Here is a 17,341-nt window from a genome sequence, read left to right as displayed (position 1 = left end):
GCCCAGTTGCTAATAGAAGATTTTTCCCCACCTTCCCATATATATCTGGAACCTATGACATATCTCATATTTCATCTCATCTCTGATTTTTGTTTTTGTTTCTGCACAGTATCACTGCCACTGAAACATGGTACAACACAGCTAAAGCATTCCTCTGAGGTTAGCCAAAATCTAATGCACCCCTGCTGGGCACTGCTCAGCCCCTGACACGTGAGCTCACCTGCACACAGCTCACAGCCCAGCCAGGCTTCCCCAAATAGATGCAGAGGGCTCATGGTGTGGAGACAAGCCCATGCAGAATTTCTCCCCTTGGCCATCCTCATCAGAGGACCAGGCCTCAAGTATAGATATTTAATGAAAAGGACACCACAACACAACTAGAAATTTTCCCATTAGAAACATCAGTCAGCAAAGATCAGATATTTTCAAAATTGGCTTGTCATTTATCCAAGTGAATCTATCCCATCCTGCACTGCCAAGGCCTTGACATCCACTTTATTTCAGCATCTCTGAGTTACTGCCAATGAAAGACAGGAACAATTTCTGTTTATGAAATCACCATAAGCTGGAACATGGAGGGAACACACAGCTGCTGGTCAGAACAAGGCAGCAGCACCCCACGTGCTGGCCCAAAGCCTTTGCTCTAGAAAGCACTTGTTTGTTACTGTGAAACCAATGTTTCTCCCACTCATTAATCTTTAAAACAATAGTTTAATTGCCACCAGCAAGCATGCACTTGCTTACTAGCAAATAGATAATGATTAACTGTGTTCCAGTCCCACTCTCCAGAAGGAATCAAGTTTCAGATGTTTTCATTCTGGCCCCCTTTCCTTCTTGTATCAACATCCCACGTTAATTTGCTGTGCAAAGTACAACAGGGAGCATGTTTTGAAACAGGAACTTTACTCCATCAATCGCCCACCAGAGCTGCTGTGGCACTGCCTGTCTTCAGGGATCCCTCTGAGTGCAGGGACTGCACCAGGGCACTCTGCACGAGCTTCTGGCAGGAAGGGGGACAGCAGGATCACCACCCATGGACCACAGCATCCCCATCTCACCCAGCCCTGCAGCAGATTCAGGGGTTCAGAAGCCCCTGAGGTGAAGGCAGCTGAGTGCTCACTGCACAGCTCACAGTAACCAGCCACTGAGGGCTGCTACTTCAGCTTCAGTTTTCCTCAACCTGGTTCAATTCAGCAGGCAGGCAGGAACAAGAGCAGCAGCCCAGATGTCAGCACAAGGGCTCACCATGCTCAACACCCAAACAAATAACAACAACCTTGGCAATGGCACAACTCCACCCACAGCAAATCTGCAAATGACACTAAGTCAGAGGAGGTGGCTCAAAAGGCAGAACTTCAGCCTAGGTGGACCTTGGGACACTTGAGTGGGCCAAGAGACACTTTACAAGGGGACCTGTGGAGTCCTGCACTTGGGGTGGAGCAATCCCATGGTCAGCCCTGTCAAAAGGACCTGCACACTGCAACAGGAGTCAGGCTGAGAAAGCTGAGAAGTGTAGTCTCCCTGGGAGTAATGCAAACCATGTCCTAGGCCAAACTAAGAGGGCATGGCTGCCAATCCTGCAGACAGGTTACACAGAGAGGTTTCAAATCCTCATCTCTGGCAGTCCTCAAGACATGGCAAAGCCATGACTGATGCAATCCAACAATGTGACAGTTCTGCTTTGAGCAGAAAGTTGAGATCTGATGACCTCCAAAGGTCCTGTACAACCACTATTTCAATCAAATACCGTAATATTTTTCCTAGTTTCTCAAAATCTGAAGAACATTTCTGCAAAAACTTTGCAGTGGTGCTGAATGTTCTCCTAGATACTCAGATACATTTATTTTCCTGAATAAACAGACTAGTGGTGCAACTGTGGGGGAGGGGGGTGTAAGGGTTCTGTTTGCTTTTTTAAGGATCATGACCTTTCCTTCCCCTCTCCCAACAGCCTAAAAACTCTGATCCAAACCAGAACTAAAAAGTAGTAAAAACACTCCAGAAACCCCTTCTAGCTATACTTTTCTAAACAACTTCTAAAATCCAAGACCATGGGAGTGACCTCATTTTGACACAACTACAAGGCCTGAGCTATATAATCTATGATGACTGTTTACATCAAAATGTACAGTCTCTCACGAGCCTGAAACACTCTTTAATTCTTTAAGCAGTTTATTATAAAGCTATATAATTGAACATGAGTTAGAATTTGTTTTTTCAAAAGTAGATTGAAAGATTTTTAACTGGATGGAGAAGACAAAGGGGAGGAAAAGGTGAAAACAAGACTTGCTAAAGTTTTGTGAAACACAAACCATTTCCTCCCTGCTGCATAACTAGTGAAATGCCTATGGAACCCTAAAACCATGTGAAATTTAGTCTCTGCTTTTGATTAGGTGTTTTATTCTTGTGCTGGGCTTTTTGGTCCCCCACATGCATCCACCCCTTCTCTTCTAACAGCCAAATTGTTGCAGAACTGACCTGACTCCTGGTTGTGTGTTACATTCCTATGTAGTCTATAAAAAGGCTCAGGAAATAAGAGCAGACCTACAAAGCATGCTTCCAGAGACATCCAGCTCTGTGCTAAAGTTAGGTGGTATGTGTAACTCCTTTAAGACAGGATCACAAGTGTGTTCAAAGAAGCAGAAGGTTCAGGGCACAACCAAGAGCTCATTCATTAGCTGCTGCTTTCACCAGCATGCAGACAGCTAGACTCCTCAAGGCAGAATCCCACCTCCCTTCTTTGGGAGCTGTGGAAGGAAATGGGAAAGAAAATATCTGAACACACAGTTCCCTTAAACACTGTTAAGGCCAGTCCTGAACTGGACTGCACAATCAGCTGCCAGCCCTTCTCTGTTCTCTGGCAGCTCCCATCTAGGCTGTAACCAGAATCTTGTGAAATGAGGGCAAGGATAACCCCTCTGAGCTGATCACTGCCACTGTGCAGTGTCAGTCAATCATCTGAAACCTGCTGGTCTCCTTGCTGGTTTTCACTGACATAGCTCCTTGCCTTACAGGAACAGGGAGGTGATGCTCACCTGGGTGCAGAGATTGCATGGCAGACACTACCCCAAGCCTTCTGCCCCTCCTTTGTTTTTCATGTGGTTGTTGAGAGATGCTGGTGTGCTTGGAGTTACTCACACTAATTAACAAGTCTGTGGCACCAGAGCATGACAAATGGCTCAGTCTAATACAGTCCAGGCACAGCCTTCTTGGGCATTCACCGCCATCTGCTTGTTAGTTGGGCAGTCGTTTGTGGCCAAAATTATTAAGCTGTTGCTTTCTGGAAGAGGGGACGATAGAGTATGTCCAGGTTTTGATTTCAAAGGTAAACAATCTTATTAAGAGAGAAAAACACTGAGGTAATCCTCCCTGCTCTGTGCACCTGCATTCTGAGAGCTTAGGCAGTGAGTCAGCGAGTCTAGGGCTGACAGCTGCCTTCCAGGTTTACAGAGGCTCCACATGCTCATCTGCACCTGGCAGCAGCCTGCTTTGCTGGAATTAAATATAGAAGCAAGGAACAACTCCCATGAATACACTCTGGAAGAGGGACACCGCCTTCATTAGTGCCTTTTTTTAATTACCCAAGATAATCAACATTCAGCACACAGACGCAACAGGCATGTTCAGGAGAAACACTGGATCCTTGTCTCATGCAATCACCACCAAAGCAGCAAATGTTTTTAAGTACAAGTTTCCAGAGTGCTGGCAAGGGACTGGCAGGCTGGTTCTGAAAGCACATCTTGTGCATTCATACTGGCATAAGCACAGACAAGGCATGTGGGTAAGAGTTTCACCTGGCTGATGGGCTGTTCTGGACAAGTTCTCCCAGTTCCCAGAAAGCCCCACACCCACAGCCTGTCCTCAATACCAGGAACACGCTCTGGAAGAAAGTTCTAGGCTGACCTTGTCTGCCTTTGCACACTCACAGATACTTTTTAGACAGCCATCCTCCTAAGGGACATGTTGAAGAAAACTCTTGACCCTTCAACATTTTTCCTAGTCAGATTCCACAACTCCACAGCACAGGTGAGCAACAGGCTTGCTGCACTTAACCAAAGAAGTTGCAGGCGGTGTCCTGGACTAATGAAGGGCTCAGTCCATTCCTCGAAGGAAATAGCCTAGGTAGCAGCAGGAATAGGGAATATGTCAGCTCCACTTCACAGCAAAAAAAATCCTCCTTTGAGAACAAGCCATTGGCACACTTCACCAAATTAAAAGAACCTACCAAGACAAACCAAACGACAACAACAAAACAGAAACCAAAAGACCAGACACAGCTAAAAGAGATGGACATTTCTCCCACATCCTGGCAGCAAAATTTCTTGTTGAACAGTACAACTTTTTGTTTGCTGCAATTGAGATGTATTTCTTGTAGAAGCTAAGTCAATGCAGAGCCATTCCCACGTGCTAATTTCCTAATACAGAAATTAGAGTATTCAGATAATTTTTACCAGCAAGAACAGACAAAAGCTGCAAAATTCATACTGTTTTACTAAAAGTCATACCAAAACACATCCAGAAGGCAATAACCAACATCCATATCACATCCGTTTTGGCAGCAGACCTCAGCATGAGCATTTATCGCTCCAAAATAAACTCCCACCTATTTAGACCACTGTACACAGGAAACACTTGGTTGATTGAAAAAATTCCCCGAAGTTGCAAGACTTGTGCTGCCTTCAGCAGTCATCCCTGAGCAATTATCACACAAAACAGGTAGGCATATCACCCTGACCTCAAGCCACCCAGGCTCAAATGCCAACTACTATTTTTAACAGATGATCCTGTCTGTGGTTTACAATCTCTTGAAATAGACTTTACTAGAGGCCAGACCAAAAAAAAAAAAAAAAAAAATCAGGGAAGAAAATGGTGACAGACAACAAAGCAAAGCAACCTTTTTCCTTTAAATTGTTTTGGTTTTTTTTTTCCTGTAGATCAGTGTTCTGGCAATAGCTGTGGAAGTGCTACAGACACACAAAGGAATGCACAACCTAATCCCTCAGGTTTCTCCAAATTAAAGAGGATGCAAAATGATGTCACTCAAATCTTCATGCAACAGCGGAGGAAAAAAGGGATTCTGTTCTCTTTTCACATTCCAGCACACTTTGAGAGTTGCTTACACCTTCCTGCCAGTTCCAGCATCTGTTATTGTATCTGTGGCTAAACATAATAGCCAGACCACCTGTATCACTTCTTCCTGCCTAAATCATCTGACATTTATCTAAAAAAACCCAAATGTTTCTGCACCAGCCTTCTTGTTACTCCAAAGAACTGAGGGTATTTCCACACCAACTTTCCACACCAGTATTCCATTACTTCAGACCTACTTGCACAATACTTGAAGTATTTCACAACAGAAAAAAAAAAAACAACAAAAAACATTCTTGAAAGTAGGAAAAATAATTAGGTCATTTGATTCCCAACAATTAATGGAGAGGAGGTTGAACAGCTATCTGGCTTTGAGCTACTGCCATCCACTGTGGCTGAGAACTGATGGAAGCTTTGTAGGGCTGGAGAAAGTGGGAGAAAGAGACACCAAAAGAGAGTAATTTTTTTCATCTCTCCTAGATAAATTCTTCGAAGCAGATTAAATAGTATTTTCTTCTACTTCTGCAAATAAAAGCAGAAGAGGGAAGAATCTCTAATTTACAGAGCAGAGTCAACAAACCTACATGATGGAGCCCTCCAAGGCACATCAGCAAATAACCATAAGAAAACAGTTTTTGTATCAATAGCTTATACAACCATCCTTCAACAGGATAGTGCTCACACAAACCAGAAATGCAGGGTGTATGAATACCAACCCAGAATAACTAGACCCATTCACTGAAGCACAGAGGCTCAGGGAGAGGCAGGTGATCTAACTTTTAGAGAGGGACATGCACACACACAGAATTTACTGACACAGGTATTTCAACAAGCAAGTGGTTAAAATTAGTTCCCACTATCCAAATGTGCCAGGAACATTGTTACAGATGCCACCTCCTCTGCAGGAAATAATAGCAACAGAGCACTAAATTTGAATCAGGTAAGGGTTTTTTTCCGTTCATCTGAGAAGCAGCAGTTGTCAGTGCTCCCAAACATGGGACAGATTAAGAGGGTAAAAACCTGCCAGCCACGCTGACCTACTGTCCTATTGGTAAGGTTGATGGGAAGACAAACACATTAAGGAGCTTTCCTTCAAAGATCAGATCTTTGGCATAACTTTCCCAAGCCAACCAGGCAACATCTGTCATCTTCTCAGCAGTTTAAGGACACCCAGTTTGACACACTCCACTATCACACTCTTCAACCAGGTGACACAGCCAGAACACAAAAGCCACATTAAGTCAGGTTTTAAGTAAATAAATAATGTTAATAAATCAGCCAGGCAAAACCTAGCTTGTTGACCCAGGTAAGTGACCCTGAGTTCCCTGCTTCCTAGGTTTTGTTGCTACTTTGGCCTGAAGGAAAATGCAACAGAACCATGATTCAAGATTTAAAACACAGTTTTCAAGTTCTAAGCATTCAGGAGGAACAAGCAGAGAATACCAAGCTCTGTGCAGCAGCACTGATGGCAGGGTAGTGGCTCCCCACATGCTGCTCACAGGGTTTCAGATCCCAACTGTGCAAACGCAACAGGAGACACTCCATCAAACTTTGAGCATGGCAAAACATTTGCCTGACTGAATCCAAAGTACATCCTGCCTTAGAAAAAGCTTACAAAATTCAGTGGGTTCCCTGGTCAAAGTCCAGGAAGTGACTCCTCACCCTCAATAATAAAGTTACAGATTCCCTTGCTTGGCTTATGCCCCCCTTCTGCCATGCCTTGTGTGGGAAGGGAGATTATAACAGTGGGAATGCCCTTTGGGAACACAGCAGCGGGAACTCCACATTTCACCACAGGACTGACGTCACATTGACACAGTTTCCCCGAGATTTAATGATGTGCTTTGTAATAAAAAAACCAAAAACATTGCTGGGAAGAAGGGGTTCAGACCTAGAGCAGGCCCATAGGGAGCAGAACAGTAAAAAGGACGCACAAAACTTCACAAGCAAACAGGTACAACACACAGCCTCAATTCTCCATACTTTCAGGCACCTCTTGCACAGCTCACCTACATTTCCTTCTCTTTCCATTTCTTCACAGCACTGAGCTTCCTGATTGCTCACACAGCAAGTTCCATGTCTCTATTCCCTTCAGAGCACACCAGTCATCTGTTCCCAGGCAAGGCCTCTGCCTGCCTGCCTCCCTCCCATGCCTGCCACAGCACCAGCCGAGGCCAGCACATCAGCACCCATCCCACACACAGGCTCCTCAACCACAAAGCCCCAGGTCAGGAAGGGAGCTGCTCCCCTGCCTCGCCACCAAGTAACCTAAAAATCACAGCCATTTCCACATGGCTGATTTACAGAGCCAGGGAGTGAGCTGCCTCTCACACCATGCACCCCACCTTCCCCATGCAGGCATCATCCCCTCCCATCTCCCAGTGCCAAGAGGCTCCCCGAGAGCCACCAGGGCAGCTGCAGCACAGCATCCTCAGCTCAAAGGGCAAACAGCACAGGCAGGGCACAAACAACACAACACAACCTACACTGCCAGCCTAGACTCCCTATTGCAAAAGGCCAGAGCAGCAACAGCCATCCAAAACACAAATAATACAAAATGCAAAAAAAAATTTTCCTAGTGATCAGACAAGGGGAGCAGTTTTAAATCAAAAGGGGAGAGATTTACATTACGTATTAAGAAGAAATTATTTACTCAGAGTGTACTGAGGCACTGTAACAGGTTGCCCAGGGCAGTTGTGGATGACCCATCCCTGGAAGTGCTCAAGGACAGGATGGCTTGGGCATTGAGCAACCCAGTCTAGGGGGTGGCACCTATGCCCAGGACAGGTGGGCTGGAACTTGTTGATATCTAAGGTCCCTTCTAACCCAAACCATTTCATGATTGTATGATTACTTAAAAACAGTAACAGCACCGAACTATAGCCACAGAAAGCAGGCAAGTGCTCTGGGCATTTGGTTTTTTCCTTAAACAGTTGGGAGAATTTACAGAAGGTTTGTCAAAGTTTATTTTCAAGTCTCTCTATTCCTTCCTTTCAAAATGTGAATCCACATTTTGGATAGTTATTTGGTTTATGAACAGTTAACCAGAAACACTCCTTCAGCCAGGAAAGGTCAGCTGGTTGCTTCACTGTAACTGTGCCAATAATTTTGCTTTTTACTAGCTCCATGGCAAGTCTCCAAACAGGAACGCAAGTCTGTCACAGTTCTGCTGACATTTAATTTTTGCTTCTCAAGTTCCTTCTCCCTCCACCTATTTTTTTTTTTTTTGCCAAGATAAACTTACCAGATTAGACAAATCAGTCTTAACTCCTTGTTGCCCTAAACATGAGCATCAGGACTTCTGCTCCCAAAAGTAGGATGGAGAAGGAGATTCCTTATGACATGGGAAGTCAATATACTGATGGATAACACATTTAGTGTCTAGGAACAACAGGGAAAGACCTGGATATCTACCACTGCTGGAACTGGACCCAGGAGCTGCCATCCACACCCAATGCTGCTCTCCTTCTCCCAGCAGAGCCAGCTGGTGCTGTGATCCCATTAGCTCTCACTCACTGAGTGAATCTGGATACAAAATTTGGGTGCTGTGGGAATTGAATTGGCAAGACCACAGTCTCCAGTTCCTAATTAATCTTTAAGGATGCTCGTCAGTTTTGAACCTCCAAGTTACAAGAATTTAAAAAGCTTTTGTTTCCTGAGCTCAGGAAGTCACCATCTGCAACTTTCCACAATGCCACACTACTTTCAGACATCTCAAGCTGAACACTTAGCAGCTGAGATGCAATGGCCACCTCAGAAAGTTTTGTTCATTTACTGGCTTGATCTCTACAAAGAAAGGTATCAGTCTCATCTGCTGAGGAAGACTCTTCCAGGTAGGTAGGTGAGCTCTTATCTGCTTACACCCCTCCCACCTTCACCACCAAGTGGCTCAGTTCCTCCTCCATTCCTGTTCTGCAAGATTACAGCAGCTACTTCTCATCCTGATTCACTATGAATAAAAAATTCACTGAATCACATCAAAACTCACATTTGGGAGAGGAAATAGTTTCCCAGTGGTAACTGGGCTCCCCCAAGTTTTCTGAAGACAAGCAGAATGGAGGTGCAGAATCTAAATATCTGAAAGCTCACCTCAAATAATTCTTTATTCTCTCAGCTGGTTTCTTCACACAGATGTGGCAATCCAGTTATAAAATATTACATGAGTAAAAGATTATTAGTGAGGTGAGAGAAAGGAGCTCTACAACATAAAAAGCTGCAGTGAACAGGAGGGGACAGCTATCCCTACATGTCTATCAACTGCACTTCCTCTTGGCTATGCCTGGACACCAATGGAAAAGAACCACTGTAAGTAGTCATTCCAGCAGGTGTTTCCAAGCCTTTCCAGATAAAAGAGTGCTGCTTAAGTATGCCAACAACATGAAAAAAATGAATTAGTTGTAAAACTTAGAAGACCAACCCAAGAGGAAGCAGAATATGCATATCCTCCAACATATTGCTGTAAGAACACATTGTACAGGTGGGTCCTTTACTGAGACATACAGACAGGTATGACCCAGCATAGATCTTTCACCTATTTTGACACTTATTTTAAAAGCTAAATGAGGCAGGGGGCAGAGGGGTGAAGGGAATATCACAAAGCAATAGCATGTCTCTCCCAAATAGGCTCAATACTGAAGTTCAGCAAAGCATCCTCACTCCCTATCTGAGCCAATAAAATGTAACCCCTCACCCTGCCACAAAACCAAACCAAACCAGCCTATCACCAAACAAAAACCAACCAACAAAAAATGAACCAAAACCAAACCAAAACAATGCTGAAACTCAATTAAAGGCAATACTCCCAGGGCTTTTAGTCATGTTAGGATCAGTAAAAATACATGGATTGTTTTATTTGTGGGGGTGGGAATACACTTTCCTCAGATTATTTTCCAGCAGAAGCAGAGCAGAAAGGCACATCTCCTGCTCAATTTGTCTATGGGCTCACAAGTGATGATGTATGGACAGCAGTGTTTAAATGGCACCTCTCACCCAGTGACCCCAAAGTGCTTTTACTTCCCTTAATGAACTCAGCTTCACAGCAGCTTGACAGCTTCATTTTACATGGGAACTGAGAGAGAGATGAAGTCATTCATCTGTGCCATGCTGCAGCACAAAATCAGCTCCTGCCAGCCCAGTGATTTATGCATCAGACCACACTTGCCTTTGCACAGCATCCTGTCACCAGGGAGGCAGCACACCTCCCATCCCTGTCACTTGCTCAGGCACCACTGTGAACACCATTGCATAGGCACTTTCCAGCCACAGCCCTGCAAAATGTTAAGTCAACAGTGGCTTAAGACACTCCTTACCTCAGAGACTCAGGACTGCTCTTTACATTATTAATGTTTCCTGGCAACTTCACCCTTCTTCCCCATTAGCTTTGGGTAAGAAAAGTCTCATTCTTTGACTAGACAACTAGGGAAGCAGCTACTAGTGGGAAAAAAAACTAAAAAAAAAAATAAAAGAAAAAAGAATAAACCACCACCCAAACCAAACAAACATGGGAAGTTTGATTTTCTGAACATTTAGAACCTGGACCACCTTCTGGATTACAGGAATTTCATATTGCTGCAATGTGGGCATTTCTTGTGTACTTGCACAATCCTCTACATGCCTAGGTTCTTCCATTGAACATGGGCATTACTGCTTAAGTTAAAGACCAACATGAAAAGACAAAAATGTTCTTACAGCACAAGGACTTCAAAATTTATTAATCAACAAATTGGGATCAAAATGCTCCAAAACAGTAAGGTATTGTCTGCAATCAAAAGGCCCACTGCTGTACCAAATGAGGAATCACAACAGTTCTGTCTTGGCAGATGTTACATGAAATTTCCTTGAACAAGAATATGAGCTAGATCTCACTTGAGTCTCAGAAAAAACAAATTTTACTGCTTTGGTACCAAGAGACAGCATCCTGACTCCCTGTGCCACCATTTCAGGAGGCAAAGTACCCAGACTAACACCAAGGGAGCAATGTTCTGGTGAAGCAAAGTTTCACCCTGAGACAGGTCAAGCCATGGCTCTCCTGGCAAACATTCCACAAACAAGATCCTACAGGACCTTTGCATAGGAGAGTTAATTTGCTTTGAATTCCCTATCTTCTGCCAACACAGGATTGCACAAGATGGGGATAAGGGTGAGTAGACCAAAGGGCTCAAGATCCTAAAGCTTCTCCAGTGTTATACTTCAGTTGGTGACCTGGTTTTTGGTGACCCCACATCACTGCCCTCATAAGTTTTTAATGGGTTTTATCTTAATAGATGAAACATGTATTCATGTATTTCCAAAAGAGACTTGTGCTGGTGCCATGTGAAAGCAAACTCCTCAATGTGACTTACTACAGCTTGCATTAGGTAACTTACCCTGCAGCTGACATCTTAAACTCAAGTAACTCTGGACAACTCCTGCATTTCTGCCAAACTAAGAGTCATAATTATGCAATTCTGTATTTCCAAAAGGCTTAAAATTTACAAGGTCATAGTTTTACTTCCCTTTAGTGAGAACAACAAACAGGAATTTACACTTCCCTTTCTCTTACCAGTAGAGTCACTCATTTTTCCCTTATTGTTTAATTAAAGCTCCTTCAGCCCTCAAGAACCTTGTTCCGGTATTTCTGGAGGCAGCCTAATGGCTCTAAAATAAGTGTAAAGAAAAGAGGAGGAAGACAATTCTTCATAGGCTAGATATTATTAATTAAAAAAAATAATAACAAGCTCTTCCCATGATTTCTCTACAGTTTAGCAAAAATCAAACTAAAAAGAGAAATGCAAACTGGCACCTAACCATGTTAATACTCTGGTACATCCCTTCAGTTTCGTATTTCCCTACATATTCTGCCCTTCTCCATATTTTATTATAGTGAATTTGCTCCCAGTTATGTGGAACTTCTCTAGATTAAATTAAAACTAGAAAAACTCTTTAGGCAGATGCTTTACTGATGATTGGCACCAATCTTTCCAATCTCCCAGCTTCCAGACAGATTCACCAACATTTGATGCTTGCATTCCTCTTGGCCCTCACATTTTCCATTTTGAGATGTTATTAGACAAAGAGCAAAAGGGAACCAGAGACCATCTTCTATCTCTGTCTGCTGAGTAGATACAAAGTGGGAACTCTGTTCCATGACCAGATCCATTAAACAAAATGAAAAAAAGGGAAATGAGTGGTTAGAAGGGCAACCCCTGCTTTAAAATAAAATGCTATCAAGGAATTAAAACACAAATGAATGTGAAGCATTCATAAATGGGATAAATAGCATTTAAATCTAGCTAGTGACAGAATGGATTGGGGAAAAAAAATACTGTTCCCTCTAACAAGCCTACTGCTGGAGCAGTGATTCTACTGATTTAAGGACCTTCAGGAGCTTGGGTTTCTTAGTGGTCTTGCAAAGTACCCTTGAACCAGAATGACTGAATGGATTTCAGGGGTAGCAGAGACATAACAATACAAAATTCCATTTCCAGAACAAACTGCTGCCAGCTTCAGAACAGAGAGCAAAGTTCGCTGCTCTGAGTTTGTGATGTTACAAACCTCAAAGTCAATTGATCTTCTGATGTTTTATTTTGGTACTGCAAAGTGTGTGCTTCTACCATTAACTCTTCCAAGGGTAACTCTTGAAGTCCTATGCATGCTGTGCCTTACCCAGCTATTTACAGTAACAGAAGTAGAAGATCATGCTCAGGGCAGGGTGGCAGGGATCGTTTTTCCAAATTGCACATACTAGTTTACACAACTACTAACTCTGTAGCTCACCACTGGTTTATCCCTAGCACACACCTCAAGAGCAGGGTTTCAGAGCACTTACAGATGAGGCAGATACTTCAAAGCACAGCAAGCAGGGCAGAGTTTACCTCTTTGCTACACTGCTTCTGATTGCAGGATTAAGCCTAATACCCCCTGCACCTCATCCCCATCACCTGAGACAGTGCCTCCAGAACAATGCTATGCAATTTAAAGCATCAACACAGTCACATATTACCTTGCATGCCACATCCCATCAACCCAGTTCCTGCTTCACCAACTTTCAAGGAAATGAAGCTTGTTCATTCCTCCCTTTCCTGTCACTGTTCTGAGGACACATTCTCTTCCCTCCCCTTTTCTTACCCTGAGTTTACTCTCTGCCTCCTGGCACACACCTACTCTACTTTTCTCATCCCTCTACCTACTTCTATGAACAAAATCCTTCTGCAGTTTTCCCATATCTCACTCTCTCCTTGAACACAGTCACATCCCAGCTACCCAGCCACAGATGCCACCCCACACATCCTTCCAGCCAAGCACAGAAGTAGCAGCTCCAGGCAGTTCTTCCTGACTCTTCCTGCCTCAAGAGAAAACAGAAATAGCAACCAGGAACATGCTTCCCTTGGGGAAAAAACCAAAAAGCCTCACCCACCAGCAAGCCCCACCACCACCAACACCCAGCAGCAGCACTGCCTAAGCCACCACATGCTCAACTCTCTGCAGCTTCCTCCCTAAAATGAGATGCTGCCTGACATGTCACAAGCTTTCTGGCTTTCTCTTCATCCAGCAGGTCACACTCTTCCCTCCACACCTCATCCCTCCCTGAGCTCCACGGGCCTATCAGTAATCAAGCAGTAGCTGGGGCATGGGAAGTAAGGCCCTGATGACAGAGAAAGCCAAGCTCAGTTTGTGCCCAAACCAAAACACTTCAGAGACACATTTAGCACTTTCCTACTTGAGCACAACCCAATCAGCACCAAACCCTGCCCCACTCCAGCCTTTTCCCCTGCACCTTCCAGCTGCAGCCAATTTAGCTGCTGAGCATTTTGCTTTAAGAAGAAAAGCCACATACACAATGTCTACGCTGTATTTTCAAATAAGTACAACCACTGATAGGACAGAGCTCTGAAAGGCCATTTATTATGAGAGAAGAGAGCTAGTCTTTTGCTATTGTGTCTGCTGTAGCTGTTGTGGGTTTGAAGAGCATGTGCAGCTGTGGCTGTGAAGAAATCCATTTTGCCATTGATTCCCACGGCTGGCATGCAACTGAAGGCACAGCCCAGTGTCAGCCAAGTGCATGTGCCTAGGATGTTATCAACAGCAGGAAAGCAACACCACCAGTGTGTGCCCACAAGCTGACAAGGCAGAAAGCTCTTACCTGCCTGGCCACCCTCCGAGCTTCCCAGTAAGGTTTAGAGTCTTCTACAGCTTTTCCAATCTTCTTGACCAGCTCATCCAGTTTCACTGTGGCCTCCACCAGCACAGAGCGGAACTTCTGGCGCGCATCCTTCAAAACGGTGCAGGAAGGGAAGAAAGGACAAAGGCAGATTAGAGCTTTAAAAATTATTTCTACCTGTTTGTTCCTACCTTCAGGTTCCTCTTTAGATTCACACAGGAGCTGACACATTCAGAACAGTCACTGGCATTTGGATTAAGGCAGAATTTTTCAGCAGAGGAGCCCTGGAACCCAGAGCCAAATCCTAAAGCTGGCATCCTGGACACCAAATCTTTGTTTTTCAGTGACAGCTTTCATACAAAGCCTACAACGGCCTGTTCTAGATGTTACCTCTGGCAGGGTTTCTCAGAGAGGAATTGTTTGTAAATTACTCACTCTGTGAGGAGGCAAACAGCAGTGAAACAAGCTCTGAGAGGGACTTCAATGGCAAAGACATCTCACATACATAAAGCAAGAATGGTGCTAGCAGGCAGGCCAAACCCCACAGCAGGCTGGCAAATCAGCTGGAATTGGCACAGAAAACACATCTTTTCAGCTGTGGTTTCTATCAATGGAGAAGGGCACCTACATTCCACTTCACTGTTAATATTTTCTATATTTAAAAAACCCAGCTACTTCCAAACAGGATGAGCTGCACTCCTTACATGATTAGCTAAAGCAATTAAAATATTTTCTCTGCTCCGCTGAAATTTCCACACATGTAAGCAAAGTGATTCTGATTTCAATCTCAGAATCCACCACAGACTCTAAATATATGAAATTATTGCAGATTGATGCAAATTTCAGGCTGGGACCTGGCCCAGGATTTAAGGAGATGAAGAGGAAGGGCCATGTGAGCTCTCAACAAGGCTTGTAACTCTAATTAGAGTGCAACATTTATGCAGACTGCTGGAGTGACACGTTGATAATCAGGAAGCATCTGGCTTCAAGAAGTGCCCTAATTCAGGAGGGTTTTGTCATTATTGTTGACAATTTCTAGAATGCAAAACTGCTTATTCACTGGAAGATTTAAAATACATTGCAAGCTGCCACTATGCTCTCAGAAGTGGAAAAAAAATGCAACAATACATCAGTTTTTGCAGAAAAAAGCAATATACTTCTGTAAAAGCTTCTCTGCTTCCTTTTTAGTGTTATGTAAAACTGAACCAGCATCAGCATTATCTTAGTCCAGGCCAAATAGCTTTGGATTCTTAAGGTACTCCAATTTATTCTAAGAAATTATTCAAATGGGTAACAAGGTCAAAAATGGGGAATTAAATGGACATTAACTTATTATTTCATTAACTCAAACCAGTCAATAATCTCATTTCTCAGTGAAAGCCTGAAATGTATCATTTAGACAATATTTATCAAGTCAATGATTTTCTCAGTGAGAAGAATTTGAATATTTCCAATTAAGTTACTGGACCATACATGGCTCACTGCTCAAAATGAGTTTCATAAGTAACTGAAAAAAGACTCCAAGCATGATGACTATATTGCAAGAAAAATAATAAGTACTGAAGTATATTTAACAAAGCGAAAAATTCTTTGCAGGTGTAGGAACAGAACTAAAAGCTCATTTCTAAATGAATGAGCCAGAAGATTTCACTCTCTTTGTGAAAGCTGCATTTAAGGATATTAGTTAGGCAAAATAGTTTAAGTAAAAAAATCCCAATGCAGTGATTCATCACCAAGTTCAGTTCCCATGTTTGTAAGATCACTTGGAACAAAGAAACCATCACTACAAATCTGTGCTCGGAGACCTACCCCAAATTTACTCATGTAATAATTATACACAGTCTTATCCCATAGGAGAAAGATGACTAGTCCCAACTTGGAGTTTAAAAATACAAAACAAAAGAAAACAAAGGACACTAAGAACAAAGCAGTCAAATTAACAGCAACTTCTGTACCCATTCATCTCCCTTGAACTCTGAAGCATATACAAATTACTGAACTCCAAGTGCTCCTCTAGCTGGTGCCTGAAGCACAGATCTTACAAATGGTGAAGCAGACATTTGCCCAGGAGCAAACTCCACTCCACAAAGTAGTTAGTCACACAGAATAGGGAGCTTCAGCTGAAAAACACACTGGTGTGGAACCCCAGTTTATCATTTTCCTCCAAAGATGACTGGCTCTTCTTTTAAGGCTTAATTTGGGTCTGGCCACCCTCATTCTTACAGCAAAGAACAAAAATGAAAACCAAAGCACCCCAGAACTTTGTATCATCCATCGCAGCTTATTTTAGTGACATTTATTCTCAGGCTCCTGACTGCCAGGAACACAAGCCTGCAGGCTCCAACACCTTCTGCATGGCAGAACAAGCAGATGCTCAGTTCTCTGCTGGGATGAGACCCCCACCAAAGGTTTCCAGCCATCCCCTTCAGTGGTTCAAAGCTATAAATCCTCCTAACAGTGTTTTCTGTGAGGACACTCACATCAAAAACTCAGAGGCTCAGAACAGCACATCAGTGCAGCTCATTCGTGGTCCCCAGCACAGGGTAAGTCCTACACCCATGTCAGAAAGACAACCACAACGTTTTCAGGCTACTTATCAAATCCTCTGGTGTGACTTGCCCCTCCATACAAGTGTTACTATTTAACTGCCAAACTCTTGCCTCATTTAGACCTTTATCTTGCACACACAGATAACAGAGAAAGGAAAATATGTCAATTCCTGCAACTTGCTGTCGTGAGCAAAACCAAGACAGTGCAGCATATGGCATAGAAATTTTCTAGCACAGTCCTCAGTCTCTAGCTTCTGCATTTCAGTTTCTTGAAAGATAACTCATTCCAGCAGAAACGCTATTCATTGATAACAGCAGCCTTAGGTAACATGTGAGTCACACTCATAATTTCTGGGTCAGTTTTTATGTTTTGGGGTTTTTTTCTTTTTTAAAAACACATTTTGTTTTTCTCATCACTGCACTGAACACATACACAGACTCTAACAGAAGCAATGCAACTGACATGAGACATCTCAAACATCCTGACATTTTTAAAGTGTGTTTTTTCCCCTCTACTCACTCCTAATCTTCTGTGATCATTTTTAAGAACACCTTGCTTCTGATTTCA

At 43.3% G+C, this 17,341-nt stretch overlaps 1 protein-coding gene across 1 annotated transcript in view; it reads right to left on the bottom strand.

The window, feature by feature from the left end:
- The window catches only part of SH3BP5 (SH3 domain binding protein 5), a 50,707-nt gene that overhangs the window by 24,588 nt on the left and 8,778 nt on the right, over positions 1 to 17,341 (bottom strand). Inside the window, exon 3 of the mRNA XM_074539495.1 lies at positions 14,207 to 14,335. Within this exon, the coding sequence (XP_074395596.1) occupies positions 14,207 to 14,335 (129 nt within the window). The remainder of the gene's footprint in view (positions 1 to 14,206; positions 14,336 to 17,341) is intronic.

The sequence above is a fragment of the Zonotrichia albicollis genome, chromosome 1 (genome assembly GCF_047830755.1).
Source record: "Zonotrichia albicollis isolate bZonAlb1 chromosome 1, bZonAlb1.hap1, whole genome shotgun sequence".
Classification (NCBI taxonomy): Eukaryota; Metazoa; Chordata; class Aves; order Passeriformes; family Passerellidae; genus Zonotrichia; species Zonotrichia albicollis.
This window is presented reverse-complemented; position numbering and strand designations above follow the sequence as displayed.